The sequence below is a fragment of the Pholis gunnellus genome (assembly GCF_910591455.1).
Source record: "Pholis gunnellus genome assembly, chromosome: 12".
Classification (NCBI taxonomy): domain Eukaryota; kingdom Metazoa; phylum Chordata; class Actinopteri; order Perciformes; family Pholidae; genus Pholis; species Pholis gunnellus.
In genome coordinates, this window is record NC_136539.1 from 24580401 (window position 1) to 24596853 (window position 16453).

The window sequence follows — 16453 nt, forward strand, 5'->3', positions numbered from 1 at the left end:
TACTATATGTACCTCTGAAATGTAGTACAGTAAAAAGTACAATATGTACCTCTGAGATGTAGTACAGTAAAAAGTACAATATGTACCTCTGAGATGTAGTACAGTAAAAAGTACAATATGTACCTCTGAGATGTAGTACAGTAAAAAGTACAATATGTACCTCTGAAATGTAGTACAGTAAAAAGTACTATATGTACCTCTGAGATGTAGTACAGTAAAAAGTACAATATGTACCTCTGAGATGTAGTACAGTAAAAAGTACTATATGTACCTCTGAGATGTAGTACAGTAAAAAGTACTATATGTACCTCTGAAATGTAGTACAGTAAAAAGTACAATATGTACCTCTGAGATGTAGTACAGTAAAAAGTACAATATGTACCTCTGAGATGTAGTACAGTAAAAAGTACAATATGTACCTCTGAGATGTAGTACAGTAAAAAGTACAATATGTACCTCTGAAATGTAGTACAGTAAAAAGTACTATATGTACATCTGAGATGTAGTACAGTAAAAGTATAAAGTGGCATCAAATGGAAATACTCCAGTGAAGAATAAGTACTTAGTGTTTTTGAGAAAAGGGGGCGGGTGTGAACCTGAACCGGTACCTGTATCCGGTCGTGAGCGGTACGCCGCTCTTCTTCCAGATGATGTGAGGTCTGGGGTTTCCTCCGACTTGACACTCAAAGAAGACGCCTCCTCCCTCCACCAGCTTCTGAGCACTGGGCTTCCTGATGAAGAACGGAGCGGCGGACTCTCCTGAACTCACCTCCACCACCGTCTGCTGCTTTGACTCCAGCACAATGCTGAGGGAGACACATGTATGTTATATACATTTATATTACGTATATTACATTTATATTAGGTATGTTACATTTATATTACGTATATTACATTTATATTAGGTATGTTACATTTATATTACGTATGTTGCATTTATATTACGTATGTTACATTTATATTACATATGTTTCATTTATATTACGTATGTTACATTTATATTACGTGTGCTACATTTATATTACGTATGTTACATTTATATTACGTATGTTACATTTATATTACATATGTTACATTTATATTACGTATGTTGCATTTATATTACGTATGTTACATTTATATTTTGTATGTTACATTTATATTACGTATGTTACATTTATATTACGTGTGCTACATTTATATTACGTATGTTACATTTATATTACGTATGTTACATTTATATTACATATGTTACATTTATATTACGTGTGCTACATTTATATTACGTATGTTACATTTATATTACGTATGTTACATTTATATTACGTATGTTACATTTATATTACATATGTTACATTTATATTACGTATGTTGCATTTATATTACGTATGTTACATTTATATTACATATGTTACATTTATATTACGTGTGCTACATTTATATTACGTATGTTACATTTATATTACGTATGTTACATTTATATTACATATGTTGCATTTATATTACGTATGTTACATTTATATTACATATGTTTCATTTATATTACATATGTTACATTTATATTACGTGTGCTACATTTATATTACGTGTGTTACATTTATATTACGTATGTTACATTTATATTACGTATGTTACATTTATATTACATATGCTACATTTATATTTCGTATGTTACATTTATATTACATATGCTACATTTATATTTCGTATGTTACATTTATATTATGTATGTTACATTTATATTTTGTATGTTACATTTATATTTTGTATGTTACATTTATATTACGTATGTTACATTTATATTACGTATGTTACATTTATATTACGTATGTTACATTTATATTACATATGTTACATTTATATTACGTATGTTACATTTATATTACATATGCTACATTTATATTTCGTATGTTACATTTATATTACATATGCTACATTTATATTTCGTATGTTACATTTATATTATGTATGTTACATTTATATTTCGTATGTTACATTTATATTTTGTATGTTACATTTATATTACGTATGTTACATTTATATTACGTATGTTACATTTATATTACGTATGTTACATTTATATTACATATGTTGCATTTATATTACGTATGTTACATTTATATTACATATGTTACATTTATATTACGTGTGCTACATTTATATTACGTATGTTACATTTATATTACGTATGTTACATTTATATTACATATGTTGCATTTATATTACGTATGTTACATTTATATTACATATGTTTCATTTATATTACATATGTTACATTTATATTACGTATGTTACATTTATATTACGTATGTTACATTTATATTATATATGCTACATTTATATTTCGTATGTTACATTTATATTACATATGCTACATTTATATTTCGTATGTTACATTTATATTATGTATGTTACATTTATATTTTGTATGTTACATTTATATTTTGTATGTTACATTTATATTACGTATGTTACATTTATATTACGTGTTACATTTATATTACGTGTTACATTTATTTTACATATGTTACATTTATATTACATATGCTACATTTATATTTCGTATGTTACATTTATATTATGTATGTTACATTTATATTTTGTATGTTACATTTATATTTTGTATGTTACATTTATATTACGTATGTTACATTTATATTACGTGTTACATTTATATTACGTGTTACATTATTTTACATATGTTACATTTATATTACATATGCTACATTTATATTACGTATGTTACATTTATATTACATATGCTACATTTATATTTCGTATGTTACATTTATATTACATATGCTACATTTATATTTCGTATGTTACATTTATATTATGTATGTTACATTTATATTTTGTATGTTACATTTATATTACGTGTTACATTTATTTTACATAAGTTGCATTTATACTACGTATGCTACATTTATATTTCGTATGTTACATTTATATTACATATGTTACATTTATATTACGTATGTTGTATATTATGTCAGACTATCACTACTCACCTTTTCTCCTGAGCGACTCCGGTTTGAGTAACAGTCATCGTTTCCTCTCTGCTCTCAATCTCCTCTGACACTAAACAGAGAAAACAAGCTGTGTGAGGAAAATATCTACAGTTTATGACTTTTAACGCAGGCATAGCTGAAAGAAACCACGAAAACGAAGGAAACGAACGTTAACGTGACTTTCAGTCGTCTATAGTGAGAAGATGTGGAAATTAAAATTGCACAATCAAAGAAAAACTAAAATGAAATAAACATTTTTTTTGTTCGTGTTGACAATAAATGACTAAAATAAGAGAAAAACTAAATTAAAGTTGTATCTAAGTGACCAGAGTAATTAATCAGTTTCTCTTGATGTACTCATTAAAAGTCCAAACTAAAAGTCACCTTTGACCAGCAGGTAGCAGGAGGTGCTGACGGTTCCCGCCTCGCTGGTGGCGGTGCAGGTGAAGCGTCCGCTGTCTTCGGCGAACGCCTCGCGGATCACCAGCCGGGCAAAGCCGCTCATGTAGCTGATCTGGAAGTCGATGGAGGTCTCCATCTTGTAGTCCTCTCTGAACCACATGATGCCCGGAGCTGGGTGACCGCTGATCTGACACTCCAGGGTCACCGACTCACCCTCCGTCACCGTCACGTTCTTCAGGCCCTGAACAGAGAAACAGAGACCATCAGAGACCTTTATACGCTCTCATACGTCTTCCTATGTGGTCTTAAGACTTCATCCGTCTTCCTATGTCTTCTTTAGACTTCATGCGTCTTCCTATGTCTTCTTAAGACTTCATCCGTCATACTAAGACTTATTTAGACTTCATACGTCTTCCTATGTCTTCTTAAGACTTCTTACGGTCTCACACGTCTTCCTATGTGGTCTTACACTTTCATATATCATTGTGCACCCTCTTGCACCTTTAAACACCTTCAGAACGTCTTTAGTTCTGAAGGTATTCGGTCATAAACCAAAGTATCAGACACATTAACAGTTCGGAGCCAAATGTCTGACCGACCACCATCAGCATCCTCAGAGCCAAGAGATACCTCATTACACCTCTTTCATTTATTATAGTGGTTACTTTTGTTTTAAAGGAAAGAAACAGGAAGTACTCACAGCAATAAGAGTGGGAGGAACAACGGGCTCCTGAGCTCTGGAGGGAACAGCAGCTGCCTCCTGAAGACAAAAACAACAACAACAGGAGTCAAAGTCAGGAAAAGAGGAGGAGCTTATCAGAGGTGGAGTTCTGTGAGGATGGAGGGGGGGTGAAGCCGTTAGGACAGATAAAAACCCTGCTGAGGGGACAGAGGGATGAAGACAGGAAGAGGATGAGGAGGATTCTTCGTAAGGCGGATGATGAAGGGCAGCGTGTGATTGGTGAAGAGGGTTGAACGCAGGTGAGGGTCCACACGGGGTTAAATTAAGGAGGAAGGTGAAGGTAAGGAGGACCAACCTGAGGCTCCCAGTCCTCAAACTCCTCCTCACTCATTGCGCTCACCACCCGGGACTCAGACTGAAATCGGACTTCTCTGAACGGCGGTGGGAGGGGCTTCTCCACCACCACCGCCCTGCGAGACGGACTGGGAGACTTGACGGGCTTGATGATCTTTCTGTGAGAGGACGAGGACAACTCCTTCTTCAGAGTGGCGATAGCAGAGCCGGCGATGGAAACCTGACCAACGAGAACCACGTTAACCGACTTCACTAAAAAAGGACTCACAAGTCCAGAGAAGAAGTCCAGCTGAGGACCGGCACAGAGGTCAAGTCCTCCTAACACAGAGGTCAAGAAGAACAAGAAGGAGAAGTAGGAGAAGAACAAGAACTAGAACTAGAAAGAGAAGAAGTCCAGCTGAGGACCAGCACAGAGGTCAGGTCCTCCTAACACAGAGGTCAAGAAGAACAAGAAGGAGAAGAAAAATAAAAAGGAGAAGAAGGAGAAGAAGAAGAAGTAGAAGAAGAAGAAGGAGTAGAAGAAGAAGAAGGAGAGGAAGGAGAAAAAGAAGAAGTAGAAGAAGAAGGAGAGGAAGGAGAAAAAGAAGAAGTAGAAGAAGAAGAAGGAGAGGAAGTTTATATAAAAAACATTTCTTTACGAAGCCGAAGAAGTTTTTTATCATAACCGTGTCCATTAAATGTGAATCAGCTGAAAACAAACTATAATAAACTATATATTAGAAGGTGATGATATAAGGAAGAAGTGGATCACAGCACAGAACACGGTGGAGGCGTGAGGGTTAAAGGTGGAATGAGGAGGTGAATGAGGAGGTGGAGGTTCTGCTCCTCTCTTCTTACCTCGAGGCTCGGCTCATGTTTGGGTACAGAAACTTTAGAAACGGTGAAATGTGGAACTGGAGACGAGGATTCTGTTGATCCCTGAATCTAAAGTGACCAACAGAGTTCATGCAGCGGTTAACAAAAGTCAGACTCTTATTTTTTAGACGTCATGTCTGATATCAAGTCCTCCCAACCTTAGAGACCTGGACCCTGAGCTGGTCTGAGGCCACCGCAGCCACCGAGGCCACCGAGGCCACCGAGGCCACGACGACCGGAGGAGGTTCAGCAGGAAGTGTTTTCAACTCTACAACGCTTTTCTCTCCCTTCATCTTTATCTCTACAGCTTCCTCCTCCTCCTCCTCTTCCTCTTCAGCCTGCACGGGCCGGCGGACCCGAGCCAGGTCGACGGCGGCCACCACTAAGGCCACCGCCTCGGCTTTCACCCCTCCCTCAGCCTGGAGACACAAGAACCAAGACCACAGAGCTCAGGACCCCCATGACAGGGGGTCTGGAGACAGAGACACGCCCACAAAGGACTGGAAGAAGGGTTTAATACATTATAATAAACAATCATCAGTGAGGTCATCATGTCATCAAGTCATGAGGTCATCAAGTCATCATGTCATGAGGGCATCATGTCATCAAGTCATGAGGTCATCAAGTCATGAAGTCATGAGGTCATCAAGAATCAAGTCATCAAGTCATGAGGTCATCATGTCATCAAGTCATGAGGTCATCAAGTCATGAGGGCATCATGTCATCAAGTCAAGTCATCAAGTCATGAAGTCATGAGGTCATCAAGTCATGAGGTCATCATGTCATGAGGTCATGAGTTCATCAAGAATCAAGTCATCAAGTCATGAGGTCATCAAGTCATGAGGTCATCAAGTCATCAAGTCATGCGGCCATGAGGTAACCCCTCCATCAGGCTCCACCCCCCCTCACCTCTCTGGTGGCGCTGACCTGCTGCTCCCAGTGCTTCTCCATGTGGAGCTGAGTGGAGCTGCTCACACTGCTCATACTGGTCATACTGGCCATACTGGTCATACTGGTGTAACTGGCCTCTGACGCAAAGCCCGCCTGCTTCCATGGAGGAAGGACCTCAGCAGAGGAGGCGAGCTGCGGGAAGAGGTCTGAGTGTTAGAGGAGGACGAAGAGGAGGAGGAAGAGGAGGCTGCTACCTGAACTCTTGATGAACTCACCTGTTTCCTGGTCATGATGGGAGACTTCACTGGTCTGATGGGAGAGACAGACAGTCTGCTGGCGGGTGAGAGAGGTCTGTAGAGCACACAAGACACAATATAATGATATATATTATATAATGTACCTGAAGTGAACCTCCGTTGGTTAGCCGTTAGCGGTGCTGCTAACGTTACTAGCTCTCAGAGGTCAGAGGTCGTACCTGACAGGTGTGGGCGTCGGCCCCTTCACGTGACGGACGGGTGAAGGAGACTGCTGGCGTCCTCCCGCCACCTTGGAAACAAAGGATGAGGGGGACTTGGAGGCGGGCTTTGGGGGAACCCTCGGGGGGGTTTTGTGAGCGATATGCTGAGTCATCATCATTCCTCCTTCCACATGCATCTCCATCATGGCGGAGGCCTGGAAGCTGGACTCCACCTTCTGAAGGGGACAGACGGAGGTTCTTCTGTTATTAAGCTAAACTACACCTTTCATCACAGACAGGAGCTGCAAAAACTCCCGTTATTGTCAGATTTTCATCTTTCCAACGGTCTTTGAACACATCATGTGACAAACCGTCTATCAGATAAAGCAGCCAAATCCAAGCGTAACATTTTTATATATTTGATATTTATATAATGATGTCTCATTTAAAATCTCGCCCCAAAACAGAGAGGACAGATGTGTCTCACCCTCTGGACTCCGGTCTGAGACGAGGACATCTGGGTCGAGGACACAATAGTCTTGGTTTTCTTCATCGGTACGGCTTCTTCACCTGCAGCACAAACACACCTGTAGGTTACATCTGACATATCGAAGGGATCACCTGGTTGGTGGTGGTGGAAGAAGAAGGAGAAGAGGAAGAAGAAGAAGAAGAGGACGAAGAAGCTGATCTACGTCATGTATAAACATATCAAAGGGATCTTAAACTGGTCTCTGAAGGCCTCACCCTGAACCAGCAGCTCACAGGTGGAGGTGGCTCGTCCACTGCTGTTGGAGGCGGTCACAGAATATGTCCCAGAATCCTCGGGGAAAGCTTCGGCGATCAGCAGACTGTACAGGTCTCCCTCCTGGAGGATCCTGAAGTCGGCCGAGCTCTGGATCTCGGCTCCCTCTCGGTAGAACTTCACGGCGGGCGGCGGGATGCCGGAGACTCGAACGTCCAGCTTCACCCGGCTGCCTTGTCTCACCGTGGAGCTCTGCAGCCTCTGGAGGAAGTTAGGGGGCGCGGTCTCAGCTGGAGGGACAAGAGGAGACGTCTCATCAGCTCAGTTCTATTACCACATGTGAGATCATCAGGTCTACATCTCTGCGAGTCTCACCTGTAACGAGGAGTTCGGCGGTGCTCGTGGCTTGTCCAGCTCCGTTGGTGGCTCTGACAGAAAACCTTCCACTGTGTGCGGCGGTCACGGCGGGGATCCTCAGAACAGCGCGGCCGTCGCTGAACGAGATCTGAATGCCGGGCAAAGCCGCAGTGGAAAGAACCTGACCATCACGAAACCAGCTCACCTCAGGAACCGGAGAACCTGCAGAAGAGACAAGAACCAGACCTGTTAGAACCTTGAGCAACTGTGGTTTATTTGATCCACCACAACAAGAGAATTCCAGTAACGATAACTGTAAAAGTATTAAATGTTAAAATCAGAGGTTTGAGGCTTTCTTACCACTAACTTGAGCCTCGAACGTCGCAGCACTACCCTCTAGTGCCACGACGCTCTGCAGCGGCTGCGTGAACGTCGGCGCCTGCGTTGACATGTTGGTCGGCACCCTGCAGACAAACAGACACACAATCATCGTACCGTCGTTTTCCCTCATGCTGCCTGCTCAATATAACATATATATATATATATTATAATATATATATATATATATTATAATATATATATATATATATTATAATATATAACAATGTGTTCTCCCATTAAAACATGACATCATGATGTCACTGAAGAACAAACAACACTACACACTGTTGCATGCTGGGAAATACACATTCACCATAGAGCGAGGTGGAGAAAGAAAAACAACTGTTTCAGGCCTTTTGATCTTAAAATAATCAATTTATAAAATATTATAAATTAACATTAATGACAGTTTTGAGCTGCGACTGAATCACCATGACGACAAGACACATGACGTGTTTCTATAGTTTCTGTATTTCTGATGATTGATTACTATTGATTACTATTGATTACTATTGATTACTATTGATTACTATTGATTATTGTTTGATCAGATTTAAAGGAGTGCTCCACACATCACAGCTGTCCACCGTGTCTCTCTGGGTAATAAACTCTCTCATGACGAGAAATATCGTCATTTAAAACCTACATGAACGTTTATGTTTCAAGAAGAACAACGACAACGTTTAGCCGGATATGTAAAACTATAAAATACTATAAACTTTATAAAATACTGTAAACACTATAAAATACTATAAACTTTATAAAATACTGTAAACACTATAAAATACTATAAACTTTATAAAATACTATAAACACTATAAAATACTATAAACACTACAAAATACTATAAACACTATAAAATACTATAAACTTTATAAAATACTATAAACACTATAAAATACTATAAACACTATAAAATACTATAAACATCATAAAATACTATAAACACTATAAAATACTATAAACACTATAAAATACTATAAACACTACAAAATACTATAAACACTATAAAATACTATAAACACTATAAAATACTATAAACAGTATAAAATACTATAAACAGTATAAAATACTATAAACTTTATAAAATACTATAAACAGTATAAAATACTATAAACAGTATAAAATACTATAAACTTTATAAAATACTATAAACAGTATAAAATACTATAAACTTTATAAAATACTATAAACAGTATAAAATACTATAAACTTTATAAAATGCTATAAACTTTATAAAATACTATAAACAGTATAAAATACTATAAACTTTATAAAATACTATAAACAGTATAAAATGCTATAAACTTTATAAAATACTATAAACAGTATAAAATACTATAAACTTTATAAAATGCTATAAACTTTATAAAATACTATAAACAGTATAAAATACTATAAACAGTATAAAATACTATAAACTTTATAAAATACTATAAACAGTATAAAATACTATAAACTTTATAAAATACTATAAACAGTATAAAATACTATAAACAGTATAAAATACTATAAACTTTATAAAATACTATAAACAGTATAAAATACTATAAACTTTATAAAATACTGTAGAACACAAACTGAAAGAAGACGAACCTCCAGACAGATGAAAGAGAAATATTAAGTTAGTAACTATGAAGTAGTGATAAGTAGTAGGAGTACTAGAAGTAGTAGTACTAGAAACTACTGCTTCGATGATCAAATACAACGTGTACATCAGGAGATACGTGGAAACCTCATTTCTCTTTAGAATGAAATCTGATGTTAATGGAAAGAACAGAGATTAGTTTTTAATGAAATTAAACGTTCTTATTTTAATTTGTATTACATTTATTATGTATTTAATTATTAATATTGATAAATGTGTATTGATTCCCACAAAGATCAATATGTCAACATTGTAGAATCATTTAACAAATGTTTTACAGTGTATTCTTTATATATACATATATATATATATATATATATATATGTTGCATATATAATTGTAGAGGTTCATGGTTCATTTATTTTTATTGTACAAATGATGTCGTACAAACAAAAGCAAAATAAATATATTTAGTCTCTTAATGCTACAAAAACCAAAGATGTCCCTTTAAAGCATAGAACCAAAGTGAAGCCAGAGCCTGGAGGCGTGTCGGGTCTCTTGCGTGATGAAGACCGGTGCTTATGTGTATTTTTAGGCGGTCCGTCTCTGGAGGGGGTCCAGGCTCCAGGAGGTCTGGCTGATCCACCAGAGCTCAGATTAAAACACCTTTTTGAGAACTGGTTTCACATTTCAAGACCACTTCACTCTTCGGTTGTTGGTTTCTTCACATTTATAATAATTAATAATCAGCACTGTAGTTTTTAATGTTTGAGCTTTTTACTGATATCATTTACAATGTTTTATTGTTTATAGTTCAAGTTTCACTTTATAAACTTTTATATTTTTCAGCTAATAAACGGCTTTAGTTTCAATAAAAAACAACATTTATTTTCTTTAGTCTGTAAAACCATCAACAAAATGTTGTCTCTGGTTGTCTCTGATTGGCCCTGGTTGTCTATGATTGGCCCTGGTTGGCCCTGGTGGTCTCTGGTTGACCCTGTTGTCTCTGATTGGCCCTGGTTGGCCCTGGTGGTCTCTGGTTGACCCTGTTGTCTCTGATTGGCCCTGGTTGTCTCTGATTGGCCCTGTTGTCTCTGGTGGTCTCTGATTGTCTCTGATTGTCTCTGGTTGTCTCTGGTGGTCTCTGATTGTCTCTGGTTGTCTCTGGTTGTCTCTTATTGTCTCTGGTGGTCTCTGATTGTCTCTGGTGGTCTCTGGTTGTCTCTGGTGGTCTCTGATTGTCTCTGATTGTCTCTGGTTGTCTCTGGTGGTCTCTGATTGTCTCTGATTGTCTCTGGTGGTCTCTTATTGTCTCTGGTGGTCTCTGATTGTCTCTGGTGGTCTCTGGTTGTCTCTGGTGGTCTCTGGTTGTCTCTGGTGGTCTCTGATTGTCTCTGGTGGTCTCTGATTGGCCCTGGTTGTGTCTGATTGGCCCTGGTTGTCTCTGATTGGCCCTGGTTGTCTCTGATTGGCCCTGTTGTCTCTGGTGGTCTCTGATTGTCTCTGATTGTCTCTGGTTGTCTCTGGTGGTCTCTGATTGTCTCTGGTGGTCTCTGGTGGTCTCTGATTGTCTCTGATTGTCTCTGGTTGTCTCTGGTGGTCTCTGGTTGTCTCTGGTTGTCTCTGGTTGTCCCTGGTGGTCTCTGATTGTCTCTGGTGGTCTCTGGTTGTCTCTGGTGGTCTCTTATTGTCTCTGGTGGTCTCTGATTGTCTCTGGTGGTCTCTGGTTGTCTCTGGTGGTCTCTGATTGTCTCTGGTGGTCTCTGGTTGTCTCTGGTGGTCTCTGGTTGTCTCTGGTGGTCTCTGGTGGTCTCTGATTGTATCTGGTGGTCTCTGATTGTCTCTGGTGGTCTCTGGTTGTCTCTGATTGTCTCTGGTGGTCTCTGGTGGTCTCTGGTGGTCTCTGGTGGTCTCTGATTGTCTCTGGTTGTCCCTGGTGGTCTCTGGTGGTCTCTGATTGTCTCTGGTTGTCTCTGGTGGTCTCTGATTGTCTCTGGTGGTCTCTGGTTGTCTCTGGTGGTCTCTGATTGGCCCTGTTTATTTCCTGATTGTCCCTAATGGTCCTGGGATCCTCCTGGTCCTGGTCTAGGCACGGTCACTTCCTGGTTATTAAAGGTAATAAAACACCTCTGATTGGTCAAAACATCTGAAAACTCAAAGTCAAGAAGTTTATTACAACTTGTTTATGTTTCTAATCGTTTTAAATGAATTAATAATAATAATAATTTGTTGTTTTGTTTGTTTAAACTTTATGATGTTTATTATCGTACAGTTTTTATGTTCTAATGTTCTGTTGTTATCCTTCATATATTTATTACAGTTAAATAATCATCAGAAATGTAATTGCTTATTAATTATTAAAAGTCAAACATGCTCTGGTTCCTGTTTCAAACTCAAATATAAATAAATTCTGCTTTTTAAGGTGGAACCTCAGAGATGTTTCTCGCACTTTTTAGTAAATTTAAAGTTTCTTTCCTTAAACTGTTAAAATGTGTAAACGTGATGATCCGTTCGTTTCTCCAGAGATTAACATCAAAACATTGAATTAAGGTGGAACAGTGACCCTTCAATTAAATATACAAGTACAAAAATACAAATATCAAGTGAATCCATAACATTACATTTACATTACATTAACTTTACACGTTAAGAATCCCTTAAAAAAAGCCTTAAATAAAGCCTATTTATTAAATATCATTAAAGTACATAAACATTTAGAGTTAAAATCCCTAAAACTCAAACTATCTATAAATGGAAATATTGATTATTCCAAATGAATGCGTAAATTAAGAGTAAAGTCAAATGAGAAGTTTTTACATTTAATCCCATAAAAATATTTATTTTTATATTATAAATATATATTTATTTATATATGACTCAGATAAAGGTGTGTGTGTCTGTGTGTGTGTGTGTGTGTGTGTGTGTATGTGTGTGTGTGTGTCTGTGTGTGTGTGTGTGTGTGTCTGTGTGCGTGTGCGTGTGTCTGTGTGTGCTAGTGTATGTGTGTGCGTGTGTCTGTGTGTGCTAGTGTATGTGTGTGTGTCTGTGTGTGCGTGTGTATGAATGTGTGTGTGCATGTGTATGAATGTGTGTGTGTGTGTGTGTGAATGTGTGTATGTGTGTGTGTGTATGTGTGTGTGTATGTGTGTGTGTGAGAGAGAGATTCATGAAGGCTCATTTAGAGTGTTGTGAGTTGCTGATGTGATCTTTTTGTGCGTTTGTTTCATACAGAATCAGATTGAACTCATAGAGTCGTGTTCTCGTGCTGGTTGGAGGGTTCAGAGCAGCGGTCTGGTTTCTGAGGGTCCCTGAACGCCTCATCAGATCTGATCTGTTCAACATCTTCTTAAAGTACTTTTACTTTACCCGAATACTTCTACTCTCTGCTACTTCTTACTTCAACATGAATAATAGAACATTGTAAATATAAATATTGTACTTTTTACTTTGAAGATTAGTTTTTTGTAACGTTTTAAATGATTTTTGTTTTCTCTTTATATAAAAATGCAGTTTGTTGAAACTCAAACCAGATATAATAATAATAAAAACACATATATATAATAATAAAACACTGAAACAGTCTAATGTCCATCAAATGCACAAATATGAATAAAGACATGTCTCTATAAATAGAAGATGGAGTCATGAAATGAAGAGGCAGCAGGAGGAAATATTCACAATAAAAGTGAAATCCTTCAAAATAAGACAACAGCTGCAGGTTGACTCCACTAAAACCTAAAAATAACAAACCAACAGCTGTTCCCTCTCCTCCAAAATAAAAGCTCCAGTGAAGTGAGACCCTTGGTTTATCTAACACAGGACACCAGCTCTATAAATACCCCCCCCCCCCCCCCCCCCTTTGAGTGACAGCCACCATGTGGCACATAGCTGGAGGAGCAACTGATATCTGTGCTGCTGATTCCCTTAAAAAGCCATCAGCCGGCTGAGGGGGTCCAGTCTGATGCTATCAGGTCTATTCTGGGACGTCCCGTTCTAACCTTCAGGGGGAAGAATCCCTCTGCATGTGTCGGCTGTTTGTTAAAAGACACAAAATGAGTCTCTGCTCATCCAGCTACTTTAAACACTTACTTGTCTGCACAAGGATGCCGTCGCTGTTCTTCTCTCACACAAAAGTCTCTTTATCCACAAAGTTTAGTTTCCAAAATCCAGAACCTGAACCTCCAGAGACCCGATCCACCAAAAAAACAAAACTACAGTCGGCGCTGTAGTTTTGTTTTTTCTTCTGACAGCAGTTCCACCAGCCGAGGCATCCAGGCCGGGAACGCTGAGACAGAGCCTGCAGCCGGGCGGGGGGGCTTTATACCGCCGTGACATCACACGGGACAGGGCTGCCATTGGTCGGGCTGCAAGGCATCATGGGAGGTCGGGGGAGCCATTTTATGCAACTCACACCTTTAACAGAGAGCTACAAGTTAGTACTTCTACTGTAACACAGTATTTATATAGTGTAGTATGAGTACTTCTACTGTAATACAGTATTTATATAGTGTAGTATTAGTACTTCTACTGTAACACAGTATTTATATAGTGTAGTATGAGTACTTCTACTGTAACACAGTATTTATATAGTGTAGTATTAGTACTTCTACTGTAACACAGTATTTATATAGTGTAGTATGAGTACTTCTACTGTAATACAGTATTTATATAGTGTAGTATTAGTACTTCTACTGTAACACAGTATTTATATAGTGTAGTATGAGTACATCTACTGTAATACAGTATTTATATAGTGTAGTATTAGTACTTCTACTGTAACACAGTATTTATATAGTGTAGTATGAGTACTTCTACTGTAACACAGTATTTATATAGTGTAGTATTAGTACTTCTACTGTAACACAGTATTTATATAGTGTAGTATTAGTACTTCTACTGTAATACAGTATTTATATAGTGTAGTATGAGTACTTCTACTGTAATACAGTATTTATATAGTGTAGTATGAGTACTTCTACTGTAATACAGTATTTATATAGTGTAGTATTAGTACTTCTACTGTAACACAGTATTTATATAGTGTAGTATTAGTACTTCTACTGTAACACAGTATTTATATAGTGTAGTATGAGTACTTCTACTGTAATACAGTATTTATATAGTGTAGTATTAGTACTTCTACTGTAACACAGTATTTATATAGTGTAGTATTAGTACTTCTACTGTAACACAGTATTTATATAGTGTAGTATTAGTACTTCTACTGTAACAGTATTTATATAGTGTAGTATTAGTACTTCTACTGTAACACAGTATTTATATAGTGTAGTATTAGTACTTTTACTGTAACACAGTATTTATATAGTGTAGTATTAGTACTTCTACTGTAACACAGTATTTATATAGTGTAGTATTAGTACATACTACTGATACTTTAACTACATAAAGTTGATAGTTGACCGTCATATCAAATACTTTAATATATTTGTAGTAATAACTCTTCTTACCTGCTTTGTGTGAACTGTTGTCTGTCGGCTATCGTTAGCTAGTAACGGCTAATGTTAGCTAGTAACGGCTAATGTTAGCCGTTACTAGCTAACATTATTGTTTCTTGTTTATTAACTGGATCCCCATTAGCTGACCGCTCCTCTTCCTGGAGTCCATAGAAAGAACAAAACATAATGCAAACAATACATGATGTGAAACAAACAGGTAAAAACTAGTGCTGGGCAAGTTAACGCGTTGTTATTGCGTTAACGCATTAATTAATTAACGCCAACAATAATTTTATCGCGCGTTAACGCAGTTTTTTTTTAAATTATTAAGCAACATTTTTAACACAAGAACCGGCCGAACAGCAGCGAGCGGTGAACAGCTGTTTGTGTGGCGTCTCTTCCGTCTCTTCCTGTTTCCTTCCCCTACGTTCCCCTGGGTCCTAAGTCCCTCCATGTACAGCTTCTTATCACCCTCTATGTACCAACGTACATTTATAACAAACACCACACATATTACGCTAATCAGCGTAGCATAGTGTCTGAAAAGAAATGATTCATTTAAATTATTTTTTAGAGTTTTTAAAGTAGTTTTCTTTGGAATATGTATACAAAGCATATCATTTAGTTATCACTACTGATAATTTAACAAACATAAAAACATGCAGCCCCCTGAGCTGCATCCCTTGTGTGACGGTTACGTCTGCTGCAAGTGTTTTGTAATTGGTTGAAGAAATATTCAGGTGTCTGATAAAATACTACGTTTATGAAAAACATAAGAAGGCTGTAGTGGAGTTTAATTAACTGAGAACCATGACAGGTGAGAGTGCATATATGCTCTATTAGTGCTAATGTGGCAGCTCTGTTTTGAACCAGTTGTAGTTTATTTGAGTCCTTGTTAGCTGCTGCTGACCATGTGACTGGACAGTAGAGCAGATGACCAAAGACCAAGGACTGTATCACCTGACCTGATAGAGTTAAATAAATGGAGCACTTTCTACTCACAGCTCTGCCGCTTCACATTCAGACCAACGGTTCGTTCAGCACTACACTAGTTAGTAGTTTGGTCTTCTTCTTCTATAGCTGAACACCGACAGGTGAAGCTGTGTGTCACCATTAAGCCAAACAATACTGCTAGTTTTAGAAATGTTCAGGACTTGCTTGTTCACTTTCACCCAATCAGACTCTCTCTAGATCCTGGTTCAGGATGGTTACGAGTTCATGTTTATTTGAAGCAGTGCTATGATACAGTGCTGAGTCATCTGCATACATTACCATGCTGGCCTTCTTCATTGCTAGAG

General features: G+C 37.7%; 1 protein-coding gene across 1 annotated transcript in view; it reads right to left on the reverse strand.

The window, feature by feature from the left end:
- The window catches only part of ttn.2 (titin, tandem duplicate 2), a 202061-nt gene extending 188106 nt beyond the window's left edge, over positions 1–13955 (reverse strand). Inside the window, exons 1-15 of the mRNA XM_079170044.1 lie at positions 13789–13955; positions 8091–8194; positions 7749–7952; positions 7376–7663; positions 7119–7201; positions 6650–6867; positions 6450–6525; positions 6193–6366; positions 5442–5702; positions 5266–5352; positions 4430–4648; positions 4093–4152; positions 3375–3633; positions 2991–3060; positions 609–806 (exon numbers count right to left, since the gene is read on the reverse strand). Coding sequence (XP_079026170.1) covers positions 609–806; positions 2991–3060; positions 3375–3633; positions 4093–4152; positions 4430–4648; positions 5266–5352; positions 5442–5702; positions 6193–6366; positions 6450–6525; positions 6650–6867; positions 7119–7201; positions 7376–7663; positions 7749–7952; positions 8091–8181 — 2288 coding nt within the window. The 5' untranslated portion in view covers positions 8182–8194; positions 13789–13955. The remainder of the gene's footprint in view (positions 1–608; positions 807–2990; positions 3061–3374; positions 3634–4092; positions 4153–4429; positions 4649–5265; positions 5353–5441; positions 5703–6192; positions 6367–6449; positions 6526–6649; positions 6868–7118; positions 7202–7375; positions 7664–7748; positions 7953–8090; positions 8195–13788) is intronic.
- Positions 13956–16453: the final 2498 nt, after the last annotated feature.